At 50.4% G+C, this 18816-nt stretch overlaps 2 protein-coding genes across 2 annotated transcripts in view; one reads left to right on the top strand and one right to left on the bottom strand.

Annotated features, from left to right (window-relative positions):
- SCNM1 (sodium channel modifier 1) overlaps positions 1-7507 on the bottom strand; it is a 12051-nt gene extending 4544 nt beyond the window's left edge. The window contains exons 1-4 of the mRNA XM_040333178.1: positions 7348-7507; positions 5499-5569; positions 5130-5218; positions 2689-2786 (exon numbers count right to left, since the gene is read on the bottom strand). Coding sequence (XP_040189112.1) covers positions 2689-2786; positions 5130-5218; positions 5499-5569; positions 7348-7398 — 309 coding nt within the window. The 5' untranslated portion in view covers positions 7399-7507. The remainder of the gene's footprint in view (positions 1-2688; positions 2787-5129; positions 5219-5498; positions 5570-7347) is intronic.
- A 42-nt stretch (positions 7508-7549) lies between these two features.
- Positions 7550-18555, top strand: LYSMD1 (LysM domain containing 1). Its single transcript, XM_040333179.1, has 3 exons — positions 7550-7934; positions 13603-13916; positions 18238-18555. The coding sequence occupies exons 1-3, from the start codon at positions 7758-7760 to the stop codon at positions 18413-18415; spliced, it is 669 nt and encodes a 222-aa protein (XP_040189113.1). The 5' UTR covers positions 7550-7757; the 3' UTR covers positions 18416-18555.
- Positions 18556-18816: the final 261 nt, after the last annotated feature.

Below are 18816 nucleotides of genomic sequence, written 5' to 3'. Positions count from 1 at the left end.
TCTGGGGTGGCAAGGTTCCCCATCACTGGTCTATAGAATGCTGCGTCTACACAGGCTGAGCTCATTAGGAGAACATTCTGTAGATACGGCTGGAGGGATTTTGCTTCCTGAGACCTTGTAACACTAACGAGTCACATGACCCCGGGGGAGGGAACATGGCTAATTGTGCCCAATTTGGACATATTCACTTAGGGGTGTACTCACTTTTGTTGCCAGCGGTTTAGACATTAACCACTTAAGGACCCCTTCGCGCCAATATACGTCGGCAGAATGGCACAATCACGTACCTGTACGTGTCTCTTTAAGCCAAGCCTTGGGTCCGAAGCTCCGTGACCGCGGGACCCGATCGCCGCCGGTGTCCCGCGATCGGTCACCGGAGCTGAAGAACGGGGAGAGGTGAGTGTAAACACACCTTCCCTGTTCTCCGTTGTGGTAGTGTCATTGATCGTGTGTTCCCTGATATAGGGAAAGGCGATCACTGACGTCACACGTCCAGCCCCGCCCCCCTACAGTTAGAAACACAAATGAGGTCACACTTAACCCCTACAGCGCCCCCTAGTGGTTAGCTCCCAAACTGCAATTGTCATTTTCACAGTAAACAATGCATTTTTATAGCACTTTTTGTTGTGAAAATGACAATGTTCCCAAAAATGTCCGATGTGTCCGCCATAATGCAGTCACGAAAAAAATAAAAAATAAAAATAAATAAAAATCGCTGATCGCCGCCATTAGTAGTAAAAAATAAATAAATTATTAACCGCCTCTTGCACATATACGTCAGCAGAATAGGACGGCTGGGCACAAGCACGTACCTGTATGTCCTCTTTAAGTGCCCAGCCGTGGGTCCGAAGCTCCGTGACCGCGGGACCCGATCGCCGCTGGAGTCCCGCGATTGGTCCCCGGAGCTTAAGAACGGGGAGAGATGTGTGTAAACACAGCTTCCCCGTTCTTCACTGTGACGCCGTCATCGATCGTGTGATGCCTTTTATAGGGAAACACAATCAATGACGTCACACGTCCAGCCCCGCCCCCCTACAGTTAGAAACACATATGAGGTCACACTTAACCCCTTCAGCGCCCCCTAGTGGTTAACTTCCAAACGGCAATTGTCATTTTCACAGTAAACCACGCATTTTTATAGCACTTTTTGCTGTGAAAATGACAATGGTCCCAAAAATGTGTCAAAATTGTCCGATGTGTCCGCCATAATGTTGCAGTCACGAAGAAGAAAAAAAAAACGCTGATCGCCGCCATTAGTAGTAAAAAAAAAAAAAAAATATTAATAAAAATGCAATAAAACTATCCCCTATTTTGTAGACGCTATAAATTTTGCGCAAACCAAATCGATAAAACACTTATTGCGATTTTTTTTACCAAAAATAGGTAGAAGAATACGTATCGGCCTAAACTGAGGAAAGAAAAAGTTTTTTTTTATATATGTTTTTGGGGGATATTTATTATAGCAAAAAGTAAAAAATATAGCATTTTTTTCAAAATTGTCGCTCTATTTTTGTTTATAGCGCAAAAAAGAAAAAAACGCAGAGGTGATCAAATACCACCAAAAGAAAGCTCTATTTGTGGGGAAAAAAGGACGTCAATTTTGTTTGGGAGCCACGTCGCACGACCGCGCAATTGTCAGTTAAAGCGACGCAGTGCCGAATCGCAAAAAGGGGCAAGGTCCTTAACCTGCATATTGGTCCGGGTCTTAACTGGTTAATGGCTGTGTGTTGAGTTATTTTGAGGGGGGACAGAAAATGTACACTGTTATACAAGCTGTACACTCACTACACAACATTGTAGCAAAGTGTCATTTCTTCAGTGTTGTCACATGAAAAGATAGAAGAAAATATATATATATGCCCAGATTCACATACATTGGTGCATATTTATGCCAGCGTATCGAATATACGATACGCCGACGCAGCGCAGAGTGGCAAGCACAGTATTCACAAAGCACTTGCTCCCACTTGCTTCCGAATCTACGCTGGGTTATGAAAGCGTAAGTCGTCGTAAGTGGAAGTGGGCGTGAGCAATGCTAATGAGGCGTGACCCCATGCAAATGATGGGCCGAGCGCCATTAAGGTTACGAATAACGAACGGCGCACGCGTGCTCAGAATCACGTCGGAACTACTCCCTAAGATTCGACGGATCTCTTCCTACGACGTGAACGTAACCTACGCCCAGCCCTATTCACGTACTACGTAAACTACGTAAAATACGACGGCTGAGTTCCCTGGTCCATACCTTAGCATGGGAAATAACTTTACGCCGGACGTACGACTTACTCAAACCGCGTATATTATGCGTCGGGGCCCAAGTACGTTCGTGAATCAGCGTATCTCCCTCATTTGCATATGTGCATAGAAAATCAATGGGAGCGGCAAATGCGCCCGGCGTAAATATGCGCCCACGATACGACGGCGTAGGCAAGTTACGTCGGTCGTAGGAAGCCAATTTTCAGGCGTATCTAGTTTTGTGGGCACGGCGCACAGATACAACGGCGCATATTTACACTTACGCGGCGTATCTCGAGATACGTCGGCGTAAGTGCTTCGTGAATCCGGGCCTGTGTGTGTGTGTGTGTGAGGGGTGTACTTACTTTTGTGAAATCCTGTGTGTATCTGGAGGGGTGACTGATAAGTAGGAACCTGTTGCTTTGCCCTCCCCGTGTCAGAAGCATCACAAACCTGCTCTCCGGCCTCCTCTGCGCGGACGTAGTCGCGGTGTTGGCGTTTCTGCACCTCGTTGCTGAGCTCCGCCTTCTTCCCGTAGAACCCCTGAAGACCTGGAGAGGAGGAGGAGAGCGGATTGGGGGGTCATAACCCATGATACGACCCAAATGGCAACTACACTTCTATATTGGTGACTTCAATTTCCCTCCCCTGAGGTTGTAAGATACACCCATGAGGAACAGGCTTTGTATACAGGTGGCTGTGATATATTCCCCCCCCCTGGAGGTTACAGGACACGCCTATAAGGAATGGGCTGTGTATATGCTTGACTCCAATTCCCTCCCACAAGGGATGGGCTGTATATGCCTCATCCTAAGTTTCCTCCCCTGAGGACATGCCCATGAGGATAGGACTGTGTTTATGTGCGAGTCCAATTTGCTTCTCCTGAGGTAACACCATCCCCTGAAGTTACAGGACACGCCCATGAGGACTGGACCGGTTTGTGTGCAACGCCAATTTTCCTCCCATGAGGTTACAGGACACACCTATGAGGAATGGACTGTGTATATGCTTGACTCCAATTTCCCTCCCACAAGGAATGGGCTGTATATGCATCACTCTAAGTTTCCTCCCCTGAGGACACGCCCATGAGGATAGGACTGTGTTTATGTGTGACTCCAATTTGCTTTTCCTGAGGTTACAAAACATGTCAATTTTCCTCCAATGATGTTAGAGGACATGCCTATGAGGAATGGGCTGTGTATATGCTGGACTTCAATTCCCTCCCACAAGGAACGGGCTGTGTATATGCCTCATCCTAAGTTTCCTCCCCTGAGGTTACAGGACACGTCCATGAGGACTGGACCGTTTTGTGTGCAACTCCAGTTTTCCTCCCATGAGGTTAGAGGACACGCCCATGAGGAATGGGCTGTTTATATGCGTGACTCCAATTGCCCTCCATTGAGGTTACAGGACACACCTATGAGGAATGGGCTGTATATACCGCACCCTAAGATTCATCCCCTCAGACACGCCCATGAGGAATGGACTCAAATGAGGAATGGACTCAAATTTCCTGCCCATGAGGTTACAGGACACGCCTATGAGGAATGGGCTGTGTATATGCGTGACTCCAATTTCCCTCCCACAAGCAATGGGCTGTATATGCATCACCCTAAGTTTCCTCCCATGAGGTTACAGGACACGCCTATGAGGAATGGGCTGTGTATATGCGTGACTCCAATTTCCCTCCCACAAGCAATGGGCTGTATATGCATCACCCTAAGTTTCCTCCCATGAGGTTACAGGACACGCCTATGAGGAATGGGCCGCGTATATATTCGTGACTCCAATTTCCCTCTTAAAAGGAATGGGCTGTATATGTGTCACCCTACGTTTTCTTCCCTGAGGACATGCTCATAAGGAATGGACTGTGTTTATGTGTGACTCCAATTTCCTTCCCCTGAGGTTACAGGACATACCCATGAGGAATGGGCTGTGTATATGCGTCACCCTTAGTTTCCTCCCCTGAGGTTACAGGCCATGCCCATGAGAAATGGGCTATGTTTATGTGTAACTCCAATCTCCCTCCCCTGAGGTTACAGGACACGCCTATGAGGAATGGGCTGTATATAATTGCGCAACTCCAATTTCCCTCCCATAAGGAATGGGCTGCATATGCCTCACCCTAAGTTTCCTCCTGTGAGGATACGAATATGAGGAATGGCCTGTGTATATGCATGACTCCAATTTCCCTCCCACAAGGAATGGGCTGTATATGCATCACCCTAAGTTTCCTCCCATGAAGTTACAGGACACACCCATGAGGATAGGACTGTTTATGTGCGACTCCAATTTCCTTCCCCTGAAATTACAGGACACGCCCATGAGGAATGGGCTGTGTATATGCTTGATTCTAAATTTCCCTCCCATGAAGATACAGGACACGCCTACGAGAAATGGGCTGTGTATGCCTCACTGTAAGTTTCCTCCCCTGAGGTTACAGGACACACCCATGAGGAATGGACTATGTTTATGTGCGACTCCAATTTCCTTCCCCTAAGGTTACAAAACACACCTATGAGGAATGGGCTGTATATATGCGCGACTCCGATTTCCCTCCCAAAAGGAATGGGCTGTGTATATGCGTCACCCTAAGTTTCTTCCCCTGAGGTTACAGGACACGCCTATGATGAATAGGTTGTGTTTATGTGTGACTCCAATCTCCCTCCCATGAGGTTACAGGACACACCTATGAGGAATGGGCTGTGTATATGTGCGTCTCCAATTTCTCTCCCATAAGGAATGGGCTGTTTATATATGCAGTTTTCTTCCCTGAGGTTACAAGACACGCCCATGAGGAACAAGCATATACATATATGGGCAAATCCAAATTTCCCTCCCCTGAGGCTACAGGATACACCCACGAGGAACAAGCTGTGCATTTGGGCACTCACTGGCTGTGTGTTTCTTCCCATTGCGATGGATGGAGAGCATGTCTATCGTGTCGAAGATGGGCCTGTGGTGACACACCGTGCAGGCGTACCTGTAATGACATCACATGACGGGGGTCAGTTTTTTATATTTAAATGCGTCACTTGCAAACATTTTAGAAAAAAGAAAAGATCTCCTCCTGGATTGCAGGCAATTAGATGGAGCTGAAGTTATGAGCAAATCTCCATAGATTGGCTACGCCTCCCACACACACAGTCCTCCTATTGGTCAATAAAGCTTTACATCACAAGGACCAATAGGAGCGTGGGAGAGGGGGGGGGGGGGAGTAGCCGGGTTTCACCTGAAGGAGGCGACCAATCCGGATTACACACCTTCCATTTTTCATCAGCAGGGCCTCGTCCTCGGGGATGAAGCTGGCCAGGAGATCGGCCACCCTCCGCTTCTGTATGGAGACATAAAGGAGGAGGTCAGGAACCATAGAGTATTGACTGGATGGGTCGTCCAATGAGACAGGTAGCCCCTCCCCATACTCTTCCCCTCCTTTCTCTACCTCCCCCCCCAATTTACCCTCTACACCATTTACATCCACCTATCTTCCTTCTACCCCCCCCCATCTACCCCTTCCTATACTCTTTCCCCCCCACCAGCCCCTTCCTATACCCACCAGCCCCTCCCATCTATTCACCCTTCAATATCCTGCTGCACCCTCCCCATCTATTCCTAATTTGGACCCCCCCCCCCCACCTTTTCCTACCTGCTCCTCCCCCATCGATAACCACGCTCCCCTCTTCTATACCCTCAACCCCCCCCCCCACTTCTAAACCTTATACCCTCTCCATACAGACCTGCCCCACCTCCCAATCCATCTCTACTCACAACCCCCCCCCCCCATCTATACCCACCTGCAACACCTCCATCCTCCTTTCTATATCCTCTACCCCCTCCCCCATCTATACCCAACTATCCCCCCTTCTACCCCTTCTCCATCTACTAAGTGCCTCCACCCACGCTCTACTTCCACAATCTATACCCACCTGTCCCCCCTTCTACCCCTCCCTACATCTACGCCCACCTGCCCCCCCCCCCCCGCTCTACTTCCTCCATCTATACCAACCACCACTTCCCTATTTATACCTACCCGCTCCCTCTCCCCCATTCACAACATCCCGCTTACCCCCCCCCCCCACTTATACCAACCCGCTCCCCCATTTATACCAACCTGCTCCTCCTCCCCCATTTCCAACTGGCCCCTCTTCCCCATTTATACCAATCTGCCCCCTCCCCCATTTACATCAACCTGCCCCCCTTCCCCATTGATACCAACCCCCCCACCCTTACCCATGTACACCGACCCGCTCTACCTCCCCATTTATACAGACCCGCCCCCCCTCCCCCATTTATACCGGCATGCTCCTCCTTCCCCATTTATACCAACCCGCTCCCCCAATTATACCAGTCTGCCCCCCTCCCCCATTTACATCAACCCCCCTTACCCATGTACACCGACCCACTCGCCCTCCCCCATTTATACCAACCCACTCGCCCTCCCCCATTTACACCAACCGGGCCTCCTTCCCCATTTATACAGACCCACTCCCTCCATTTATACCAACCTGCACCCCTCCCCCATTTATACCAACCCGTCCCCTCCCCCATTTATATCAACCCGCTCCCCTTCCCCATTTATACCAACCCGCTCCCCTTCCCCATTTATACCAACCCGTTCCGCTTCCCCATGTACACCGACCCACTCACCCTTCCCCATTTATACCAACCGGCTCCCCCATTTATATCAACCCGTCCCCTCCCCCATTTATACCAACCCGCTCCCCTTCCCCATTTATACAAACCCGCTCCCCTTCCCCATTTATACCAACCCGTTCCGCTTCCCCATGTACACCGACCCACTCACCCTTCCCCATTTATACCAACCGGCTCCCCCATTTATTCCGGCCCACTCCCCCCCCTTATTTACACTAACCGGCCCCCCCTTCCCCATTTCTACCAACCTGCTCCCCCATTTCTACCAACCTGCCCCCCTCCTCCATCGATCTATACCTACATGTTCTCCTTCTACCCCTCTCCCCTCTACTTTCTCCATATATATATACACAACCACCCCTGCCCCATATTGATAACCTTCCCCCACACACCTTTCTCTCCCTAACTTATGCTCTGGCTCCCCCCATACTTACCCCCCCAGGTGCCCCCTCCTCTCACCCTCAGTATATTCAGTTGGCTCCCATCGTTCCCTTCTCTCTTAAACGACATTTTTCTCCTCAGCACACCGGTGTACTACACCGGCTTCCGTACAACCCCACCGCACTGCCTCCTGGGAGATGTAGTCCCGACTTCCGTACACAACACGTGACTTCACCCCCCGGGGCGGGGCGCGCTGGACGCCTTCACGTGGTCCCGCCCCTTTCCCCGGACTACATTTCCCGGCATGCCCCGCCCGGTGCTGTCACCTCTGGCCAGCTGCTGTCAGCAGTTCTGAGGCGGAGGGAAGCCGCACACTAGGGGGGAGGTCATGTGACCCTGTGGTGTCCCTTCCCCCCTCCTCCTGTCAGGGCAATTCAATTAAAAGAAGAAGAAGAACAAGAAATCATGTGAGGGGAGATCTGTCAGCCATGTCCTCCTCCTCTTCTTCTTCCCCGGGGGGCTCCGGGCTCCTCCGAGGTACCAGGACCCGTTCCTATGGAAGTCTGGTCCAAACCCAGTACTCCCCGGCCCGAGTCCAGAAGGTGGAGCACCTGGTGGAGCCGGGGGACACCCTACAGGGCCTGGCGCTGAGATACGGGGTCACGGTAAGTGTGGGGGTCACTGTACTGAGATAAGGCGTCACTGTACTGAGATACTGGGTCACGGTAAGTGCTGGGGTCTCCATACTGAGCTACGGGGTCACTGTACTGAGATACAGGGTCACGTGAGTGCGGGAGTCACTATTTGGAGACACGGGGTCACTGTACTGATATACGAGGTCACGTGAGTGCGGGGGTCACTATATGGAGATCATACGGGGTCACTATACTGAGCTACGGGGTCACTGTACTGATATAGGGGGTCACGTGAGTGTGGGGGTCTCTGTACTGAGATAAGGGGTCACTGTACTGATATACGGGGACACGTGAGTGCGGGGGTCACTATATGGAGTGCGGGGGTCTCCATACTGAGCTACGGGGTCACTATACTGAGATACGGGGTCACTGTACTAATATACAAGGTCACGTGAGTGCGGGAGTCACTATATGGAGACACGGGGTCACTGTACTGTCTCCGTGCTGAGATAAGGGGTCACTGTACTGAGATAGGGGGTTACGTGTGTGCGGGAATCACTATATGGAGATACGGGGTCACTGTACTGATATACGGGGTCACGGTGAGTGTGGGGGTCTCTGTACTGAGATAAAGGGTCACTATACTGAGATACGGGTCACTGTACTGATATACGGGGACATGTGAGTGCGGGGGTCACTATATGGAGATACGGGGTCACTGTACTGATATACGGGGTCACGGTGAGTGTGGGGGTCTCTGTACTGAGATAAGGGGTCACTATACTGAGATACGGGTCACTGTACTGATATACGGGGACACGTGAGTGCGGGGGTCACTATATGGAGATATGGGGTCACTGTACTGATATACGGTGTCACGGTGAGTGTGGGGGTCTCTGTACTGAGATACGGGGTCACTGTACTGATATACGGGGACACGTGAGTGCGGGGGTCACTATATGGATATATGGGGTCACTGTACTGATATACGGTGTCACGGTGAGTGTGGGGGTCTCTGTACTGAGATACGGGGTCACTATACTGAGATACGGGGTCACTGTACTGTCTCCGTGCTGAGATAAGGGGTCACTGTACTGAGATAGGGGGTTACGTGAGTGCGGGAATCACTATATGGAGATACGGGGTCACTGTACTGATATACAGGGTCACGTGAGTGCGGGAGTCACTATATGGAGATACGGGGGTCACTGTACTGATATAGGGGGACACGTGAGTGCGGGGGTCACTATATGGAGACACGGGGTCACTGTACTGAGATACAGGGACACAGTGAGTGTGGGGGTCACTATCCTGAAATACAGGGTTCAATATGCGGGGTCAAATACTCATACTCATATGCGGGGTCAAATAATGAGATATGCGGTGATTGCGGTCACTATACTAAGATACGGGGTCACGGTGAGTGCGGGGGTCTCCATACTGAGCTACGGGGTCACTGTACTGATATACAGGGTCACGTGAGTGCGGGAGTCACTATTTGGAGACACGGGGTCACTGTACTGATATACGAGGTCACGTGAGTGCGGGGGTCACTATATGGAGATCATACGGGGTCACTATACTGAGCTACGGGGTCACTGTACTGATATAGGGGGTCACGTGAGTGTGGGGGTCTCTGTACTGAGATAAGGGGTCACTGTACTGATATACGGGGACACGTGAGTGCGGGGGTCACTATATGGAGTGCGGGGGTCTCCATACTGAGCTACGGGGTCACTATACTGAGATACGGGGTCACTGTACTAATATACAAGGTCACGTGAGTGCGGGAGTCACTATATGGAGACACGGGGTCACTGTACTGTCTCCGTGCTGAGATAAGGGGTCACTGTACTGAGATAGGGGGTTACGTGTGTGCGGGAATCACTATATGGAGATACGGGGTCACTGTACTGATATACGGGGTCACGGTGAGTGTGGGGGTCTCTGTACTGAGATAAAGGGTCACTATACTGAGATACGGGTCACTGTACTGATATACGGGGACATGTGAGTGCGGGGGTCACTATATGGAGATACGGGGTCACTGTACTGATATACGGGGTCACGGTGAGTGTGGGAGTCTCTGTACTGAGATAAGGGGTCACTATACTGAGATACGGGTCACTGTACTGATATACGGGGACACGTGAGTGCGGGGGTCACTATATGGAGATATGGGGTCACTGTACTGATATACGGTGTCACGGTGAGTGTGGGGGTCTCTGTACTGAGATACGGGGTCACTGTACTGATATACGGGGACACGTGAGTGCGGGGGTCACTATATGGATATATGGGGTCACTGTACTGATATACGGTGTCACGGTGAGTGTGGGGGTCTCTGTACTGAGATACGGGGTCACTATACTGAGATACGGGGTCACTGTACTGTCTCCGTGCTGAGATAAGGGGTCACTGTACTGAGATAGGGGGTTACGTGAGTGCGGGAATCACTATATGGAGATACGGGGTCACTGTACTGATATACAGGGTCACGTGAGTGCGGGAGTCACTATATGGAGATACGGGGGTCACTGTACTGATATAGGGGGACACGTGAGTGCGGGGGTCACTATATGGAGACACGGGGTCACTGTACTGAGATACAGGGACACAGTGAGTGTGGGGGTCACTATCCTGAAATACAGGGTTCAATATGCGGGGTCAAATACTCATACTCATATGCGGGGTCAAATAATGAGATATGCGGTGATTGCGGTCACTATACTAAGATACGGGGTCACGGTGAGTGCGGGGGTCTCCATACTGAGCTACGGGGTCACTGTACTGATATACAGGGTCACGTGAGTGCGGGAGTCACTATTTGGAGACACGGGGTCACTGTACTGATATACGAGGTCACGTGAGTGCGGGGGTCACTATATGGAGATCATACGGGGTCACTATACTGAGCTACGGGGTCACTGTACTGATATAGGGGGTCACGTGAGTGTGGGGGTCTCTGTACTGAGATAAGGGGTCACTGTACTGATATACGGGGACACGTGAGTGCGGGGGTCACTATATGGAGTGCGGGGGTCTCCATACTGAGCTACGGGGTCACTATACTGAGATACGGGGTCACTGTACTAATATACAAGGTCACGTGAGTGCGGGAGTCACTATATGGAGACACGGGGTCACTGTACTGTCTCCGTGCTGAGATAAGGGGTCACTGTACTGAGATAGGGGGTTACGTGTGTGCGGGAATCACTATATGGAGATACGGGGTCACTGTACTGATATACGGGGTCACGGTGAGTGTGGGGGTCTCTGTACTGAGATAAAGGGTCACTATACTGAGATACGGGTCACTGTACTGATATACGGGGACATGTGAGTGCGGGGGTCACTATATGGAGATACGGGGTCACTGTACTGATATACGGGGTCACGGTGAGTGTGGGGGTCTCTGTACTGAGATAAGGGGTCACTATACTGAGATACGGGTCACTGTACTGATATACGGGGACACGTGAGTGCGGGGGTCACTATATGGAGATATGGGGTCACTGTACTGATATACGGTGTCACGGTGAGTGTGGGGGTCTCTGTACTGAGATACGGGGTCACTGTACTGATATACGGGGACACGTGAGTGCGGGGGTCACTATATGGATATATGGGGTCACTGTACTGATATACGGTGTCACGGTGAGTGTGGGGGTCTCTGTACTGAGATACGGGGTCACTATACTGAGATACGGGGTCACTGTACTGTCTCCGTGCTGAGATAAGGGGTCACTGTACTGAGATAGGGGGTTACGTGAGTGCGGGAATCACTATATGGAGATACGGGGTCACTGTACTGATATACAGGGTCACGTGAGTGCGGGAGTCACTATATGGAGATACGGGGGTCACTGTACTGATATAGGGGGACACGTGAGTGCGGGGGTCACTATATGGAGACACGGGGTCACTGTACTGAGATACAGGGACACAGTGAGTGTGGGGGTCACTATCCTGAAATACAGGGTTCAATATGCGGGGTCAAATACTCATACTCATATGCGGGGTCAAATAATGAGATATGCGGTGATTGCGGTCACTATACTAAGATACGGGGTCACGGTGAGTGCGGGGGTCTCCATACTGAGATATGGGGGTCACGGTGAGTGTGGGGGTCACGGTGAGTGTGGGGGTCACGGTGAGTGTGGGGGTCACGGTGAGTGTGGGGGTCACTATACTCATACGGGGTCACTATACTGAGATACGGAGACACGGTGAGTGCACAGGGTCACCATACTGAGATACGGGGTCACTGTACTGAGATACGGAGTTACGGTGAGTGCAGGGGGTCAATATATTGAGATATGGAGACACGGTGAGTGTCAATATACTGAGATAAATTTTTACGGAGAGTGTGGGGGTCACTATACTGAGATATGGGGTCACTATACTGAGATATGGGGTCACTATACTGAGATATGGGGTCTCTATACTGAGATATGGGGTCACTATACTGAGATATGGGGTCTCTATACTGAGATATGGGGTCACTATACTGAGATATGGGGTCTCTATACTGAGATATGGGGTCACTATACTGAGATATGGGGTCACTATACTGAGATATGGGGTCACTATACTGAGATATGGGGTCTCTATACTGAGATATGGGGTCTCTATACTGAGATATGGGGTCACTATACTGAGATATGGGGTCACTATACTGAGATATGGGGTCTCTATACTGAGATATGGGGTCACTATACTGAGATATGGGGTCACTATACTGAGATATGGGGTCACTATACTGAGATATGGGGTCACTATACTGAGATATGGGGTCTCTATACTGAGATATGGGGTCTCTATACTGAGATATGGGGTCTCTATACTGAGATATGGGGTCACTATACTGAGATATGGGGTCACTATACTGAGATATGGGGTCTCTATACTGAGATATGGGGTCTCTATACTGAGATATGGGGTCACTATACTGAGATATGGGGTCTCTATACTGAGATATGGGGTCTCTATACTGAGATACGGGGTCTCTATACTGAGATACGGGGTCTCTATACTGAGATACGGGGTCTCTATACTGAGATACGGGGTCTCTATACTGAGATACGGGGTCTCTATACTGAGATATGGGGTCACTATACTGAGATATGGGGTCACTATACTGAGATATGGGGTGATGGTGAGTGGGGGGGGGTTACCATACTGAGATACGGGGTGATGGTGAGTGGGGGGGGGGTCACCATACTGAGATACGGGGTGATGGTGAGTGGGGGGGGGGTCACCATACTGGGATACGGGGTCACTGTGAGTGGGGGGGTCACCATACTGAGATACGGGGGTGATGGTGAGTGGGGGGGGGGGTCACCATACTGGGATACGGGGTCACTGTGAGTGGGGGGGTCACCATACTGAGATACGGGGGTGATGGTGAGTGGGGGGGGGTCACTATACTGGGATACGGGGTCACTCTGCTGCCTCCATCCCCTCTTCCTCACTCTCCCCCTTTCTATACAATCTCTACAGTTTCACCAGAACAGGAAGTGAAGGGAAATTTTGCAGAGCCCTTCACTTCCTGTTTTGTATCTGATACAGGAAGTACAGGGAATCCTCATATTGGGGACCCCAGAGCTAAAAACCAAGCTTTGCCTATTTGCAGCGAATCATATGTTGGGGTTCAGGCACTAATCTCCGCCCATCTCCCCCCCCCCCCCCCCCACAGATGGAGCAGATCAAGCGAGCCAATCGCCTCTACACCAACGACTCCATCTTCCTGAAGAAGCACCTCAGTATCCCCGTCCTGACCGAGCAGCCGGAGCTGTCCAATGGGGCCGGCGTTCAGGAGGACGCGGAGGAGGAGCCTGTGATGGGGGGCCGGCCGGAGAAGAAGGAGGAGAAGAGCCGGCCTCACCGCAGCTCCTCCCATGCAGAGCGCAGGGACGAGGTGTCGGCCAGCGACTTCATGAGCAAGCTGGACACCAGGATCCGGGTGTCCAAGAGGGCCGCCGTGAAGAAGATCCGGGAGGGGGAGAGCGTGTAAGTCCCGGGCGGGGGGGGGGGGGGAGACACCCTTGGGTGTTAAAGGAACTTATCCCAGCACCGCAGCTCCCACCCCTTGACTGGGCCAAGGGGGTAGCAAAGGGGCAACCGCCTTCACTTCAGTAGGAGGGGGAGCACAGAAAAGGGCAGGACCTGCAACCTAAGCCGTTAAATCCGTTCACAGCTTATGGAGGGAGGTACACTTTTTCACCCTTGGGTGCTTAGGGAACTTATCCCAGCACTGCAGTTCCCACCCGGCCCAAGGGGTAACAAAGGGGCAGCTGCCTTCACTTCAGTAGGAGGGAGAGCACAAAAAAGGGCAGGACCTGCAACCTATACTGTTGAATTAGTTCACAGCTTATAGAGTGGGGGGGTGCACTTTTTCACCCTTGGGTGCTTAGGGAACTTATCCCAGCTGTTCAGCTTCCACCCAGCCCAAGGGGTAGCAAAGGGGCAACCGCCTTCACTTCAGTAGGAGGGGAGCACAGAAAAGGGCAGGACCTGCAACCTAAGCCGTTAAATCCGTTCACAGCTTATGGAGGGAGGTACACTTTTTCACCCTTGGGTGCTTAGGGAACTTATCCCAGCTTTTCAGCTTCCACCCAGCCCAAGGGGTAGCAAAGGGGCAGCTGCCTTCCCTTTAGTAGGAGGGGGAGCACAAAAAGGGCAGGACCTCCAACCTATACTGTTGAATTAGTTCACAGCTTATGGAGTGGGGGGGTTGCTTTTTTCACCCTTGGGTGATAAAGGAACTTATCCCATCTCTGCAGCTCCCACCCTTTTGGCCCAGGCCAAGGGATGGCAAAGGGGTAGCCACCTTCACTTCAATAGGAGGGGGAGCACAAACAAGGCAGGGCCTGCAACCTATACTGTCGCATTAATTCACAGCTTATGGAGGAGGGTTCAGTTTTCATCCTTGGGTGCTAAAAGAGCTTATCTCGGCACTGCAGCCCCCACACCAGGCCAAGGGATAGCAAAGGGGTAGCCTCTTTCACTTCAGCAGAAAGGAGGGGGACATAAAAAAGGCAGGGCCTGCAACCTAAGCTGTTGAATTGATTCACAACTTTATAGAGTGGGGGGTGCACTTTTTCACCCTTGGGTGATAAAGGAACTTATGCCGGTTCTGCAGCTCCCACCTCTTTTGCCCAGGCAAAGGGGTAGCAAAGGGGCACAAAAAGGGCAGAGCCTGCAACCTAGGCTATTGAATCCCTTTTCAGCTTATGAAGGTGGGTACACTTTTTCACCCATGGGTGCTAAGGGAATTTATCCCAGCACTGCAGCCCCCACTTCTTGGCCCAGCCAATAGATAGCAAAGGGGCAGCCACCTTCACTTCAGTAAGAGGGGGAGCACAAACAAGGCAGGGCCTGCAACCTATACTGTTGGATTAATTTACAGCTTATTAAGGGAGGTGCACTTTTCCACCCTTGGGTGTTAAAGGAACTTATCCCAGCACTGCAGCTCCCACCCCTTGGCCCGGCCAAGAGATAGCGAAGGGGACAGCCTCCATCCCTTCAGAAAAAAAGAGGGGGGGGGGGGCGCAAAAAATGGCAGAGCCTGCAACCTAGGCTATTGAATCCCTTCACAGCTTATGAAGGTGGGTACACTTTTTCACCCTTGGGTGATTAGGGAACTTATCCCAGCACTGCAAGTCAACAGTGCTAACCCATTAGCAAGCACAGGCAAACTACATGTCGGTGGCATTCTGGCTGGGATTTGAATCTCCCCCCCCCCCCCCCCCCCAGTGCTGCAAGGCAGCAGTGCTAACCACTAAGCCACAGGGAAAACATTCAAACTCCCATGTAGATGACATTCTGTCTGGGTCTTAAACCTGGGGCCCCAGTGCTAAACCAATAAGCCACTAGCAAGCACAGGGAAAGCATGCAAACTCCATGTAGATGGCATCCTGGCTGAGATTTGAACCTAGGACCCCAGTTCTGCAGGGCAGGAGTGCTGACCTCTAGGCCACTAGCAAGCCCGGGGAAAATGAATGTGGTTAATATCCTGTCTGGGTCCACCATGCAAATTCCTTTGGGTAGCATCATGGCTGGGATTTGAATCTAGGACCACTGTACCGCAAGGCAGCAGTGCTAACCACTAAGCCACAGGGAGATCATGCAGAGTCCATGTAGATAGCTGGGCCTTAAACCTAGGACCCCTGTGCTAGCCACTACGCCAATAATAAGCAAAGGGTGAGCATGCAGACTCCATGTACAGTGAGGAAAATAAGTATTTGAACACCCTGCTATTTTGCAAGTTCTCCCACTTGGAAATCATGGAGGGGTCTGAAATTGTCATCGTAGGTGCATGTCCACTGTGAGAGACATAATCAAAAAAAAAAAAAATTCCAGAAATCACAATTTATGATTTTCTAACTATTTATTTGTATGATACAGCTGCAAATAAGTATTTGAACACCTGTCTATCAGCTAGAATTCTGACCCTCAAAGACCTGTTAGTCTGCCTTTAAAATGTCCACCTCCACTCCATTTATTATCCTAAATTAGATGCACCTGTTTGAGGTCATTAGCTGCATAAAGACACCTGTCCACCCCATACAATCAGTAAGAATCCAACTACTAACATGGCCAAGACCAAAGAGCTGTCCAAAGACACTAGAGACAAAATTGTACACCTCCACAAGGCTGGAAAGGGCTACGGGGAAATTGCCAAGCAGCTTGGTGAAAAAAGGTCCACTGTTGGAGCAATCATTAGAAAATGGAAGAAGCTAAACATGACTTTCAATCTCCCTCGGACTGGGGCTCCATGCAAAATCTCACCTTGTGGGGTCTCAATGATCCTAAGAAAGGTGAGAAATCAGCCCAGGACTACACGGGAGGAGCTGGTCAATGACCTGAAAAGAGCTGGGACCACCGTTTCCAAGGTTACTGTTGGTAATACACTAAGACGTCATGGTTTTAAATCATGCATGGCACGGAAGGTTCCCCTGCTTAAACCAGCACATGTCAAGGCCCGTCTTAAGTTTGCCAATGACCATTTGGATGATCCAGAGGAGTCATGGGAGAAAGTCATGTGGTCAGATGAGACCAAAATAGAACTTTTTGGTCATAATTCCACTAACCGTGTTTGGAGGAAGAAGAATGATGAGTACCATCCCAAGAACACCATCCCTACTGTGAAGCATGGGGGTGGTAGCATCATGCTTTGGGGGTGTTTTTCTGCACATGGGACAGGGCGACTGCACTGTATTAAGGAGAGGATGACCGGGCCATGTATTGCGAGATTTTGGGCAACAACCTCCTTCCCTCAGTTAGAGCTTTGAAGATGGGTCGAGGCTGGGTCTTCCAACATGAGAATGACCCGAAGCACACAGCCAGGATAACCAAGGAGTGGCTCTGTAAGAAGCATATCAAGGTTCTGGCGTGGCCTAGCCAGTCTCCAGACCTAAACCCAATAGAGAATCTTTGGAGGGAGCTCAAACTCCGTGTTTCTCAGCGACAGCCCAGAAACCTGACTGATCTAGAGAAGATCTGTGTGGAGGAGTGGGCCAAAATCCCTCCTCCAGTGTGTGCAAACCTGGTGAAAAACGACAAGAAACGTTTGACCTCTGTAATTGCAAACAAAGGCTACTGTACCAAATATTAACATTGATTTTCTCAGGTGTTCAAATACTTATTTGCAGCTGTATCATACAAATAAATAGTTAAAAAAATCATACATTGTGATTTCTGGAATTTTTTTTTTGATTATGTCTCTCACAGTGGACATGCACCTACGATAACAATTTCAGACCCCTCCATGATTTCCAAGTGGGAGAACTTACAAAATAGCAGGGTGTTCAAATACTTATTTTCCTCACTGTATGTAGCATCCTGGCTGGGTCTTGAACCTGAGACCCCCCCAGTGTTAACCATTAAGCTACTGGGAGATCATGCAAAATCCATGTAGATGGCATCCTGGCTAGGCTATGAACCTGGGAGTCCAGTACTAGCAAGGCAGCAGTGCTAACCACTAAGCCGCGGCGCTGCTTTTAGATTATGCAGTATGGGAAGGTTGAAGTCTCCATACTTCTTTCTAAAGACCGTCTTGCTGGGAGAGATAAAAGGAATGAGTTTCTCTCTTTTCCTGGGGAAGACGCTGCTGTGGGCTCACTTCAGTGGTTACAAGTCTGAAGGGGAGGTGGTGGTCATGTGACCTCTTTATGGAGGAGGATTAGAATTCTGTGCGGCCGAGTGGCAGGATCACCGGGGATCATTGCATTGAAAGCTGCAGATAGCAGATTGATGGACGTTTGATGTCACATTTAATAAAGTTTGAATGATTCCGTGTATTTTTCATTTATTTATTTTTTCTCGCCAGGGCTCCCGAGGAAGACGCAGCGCCCGGCGGCGGCGGCTACCAAAGTCCCGGTCTCGGCAGGTCTCGGGAGGGCTCCCCACAGACTCAGCAACGCTCATTACTCGGACCGGTCCCCTTAACAGTGACTACCCGCACCTCCACCCTCCGAGATCGCGAGGATGAAATCTTTAAGTTATGACCTTCGTTTTCCTCCTTTTTATCGTTTTTCCTATTTTTAATGTTGTTTTTGTTTCGTTTTTTTCATATCGGACGTACATTTTTTCTATGCGATTTTTAAAGTGTACCTGTTGTAATGTAGTGATGCACTGAACCCCCCCCCCCCCCCCCCCGGTGCAATTGTGATGAATCCAGTGCCTGCCGACTTTTTAGACTTCCAGGAACCCCGCCATTGTTTTCCTAAAGTTTTTATTTATTGTGAAGGTAACAAGTTTTGTGATGGGTTATACTGCCACCTACAGGTAGCAAGGCTTGTAATTGAACATTGTAGGATTATACTGCCACCTACAGGAAGCCAAGTTTGTGGTCAATTATTGTAGGATTATACAGCCACCTACAGGTAGCAAGGCTTGTAATTTTAGC

Source organism: Rana temporaria, chromosome 13 (assembly GCF_905171775.1).
Source record: "Rana temporaria chromosome 13, aRanTem1.1, whole genome shotgun sequence".
In the NCBI taxonomy this organism is placed as follows: Eukaryota; Metazoa; Chordata; class Amphibia; order Anura; family Ranidae; genus Rana; species Rana temporaria.
This window is presented reverse-complemented; position numbering and strand designations above follow the sequence as displayed.

Excerpts from the sequence above, each read along its gene's own strand:
- LYSMD1 (XM_040333179.1), top strand. The coding sequence starts at position 7,758 with ATGTCCTCCTCCTCTTCTTCTTCCCCGGGGGGCTCCGGGCTCCTCCGA. Across the intron at positions 7,935-13,602 it reads CGCTGAGATACGGGGTCACG|ATGGAGCAGATCAAGCGAGC; the intron begins GTAAGTGTGGGG and ends CCCCCCCCACAG. Across the intron at positions 13,917-18,237 it reads ATCCGGGAGGGGGAGAGCGT|GGCTCCCGAGGAAGACGCAG; the intron begins GTAAGTCCCGGG and ends TTTTCTCGCCAG.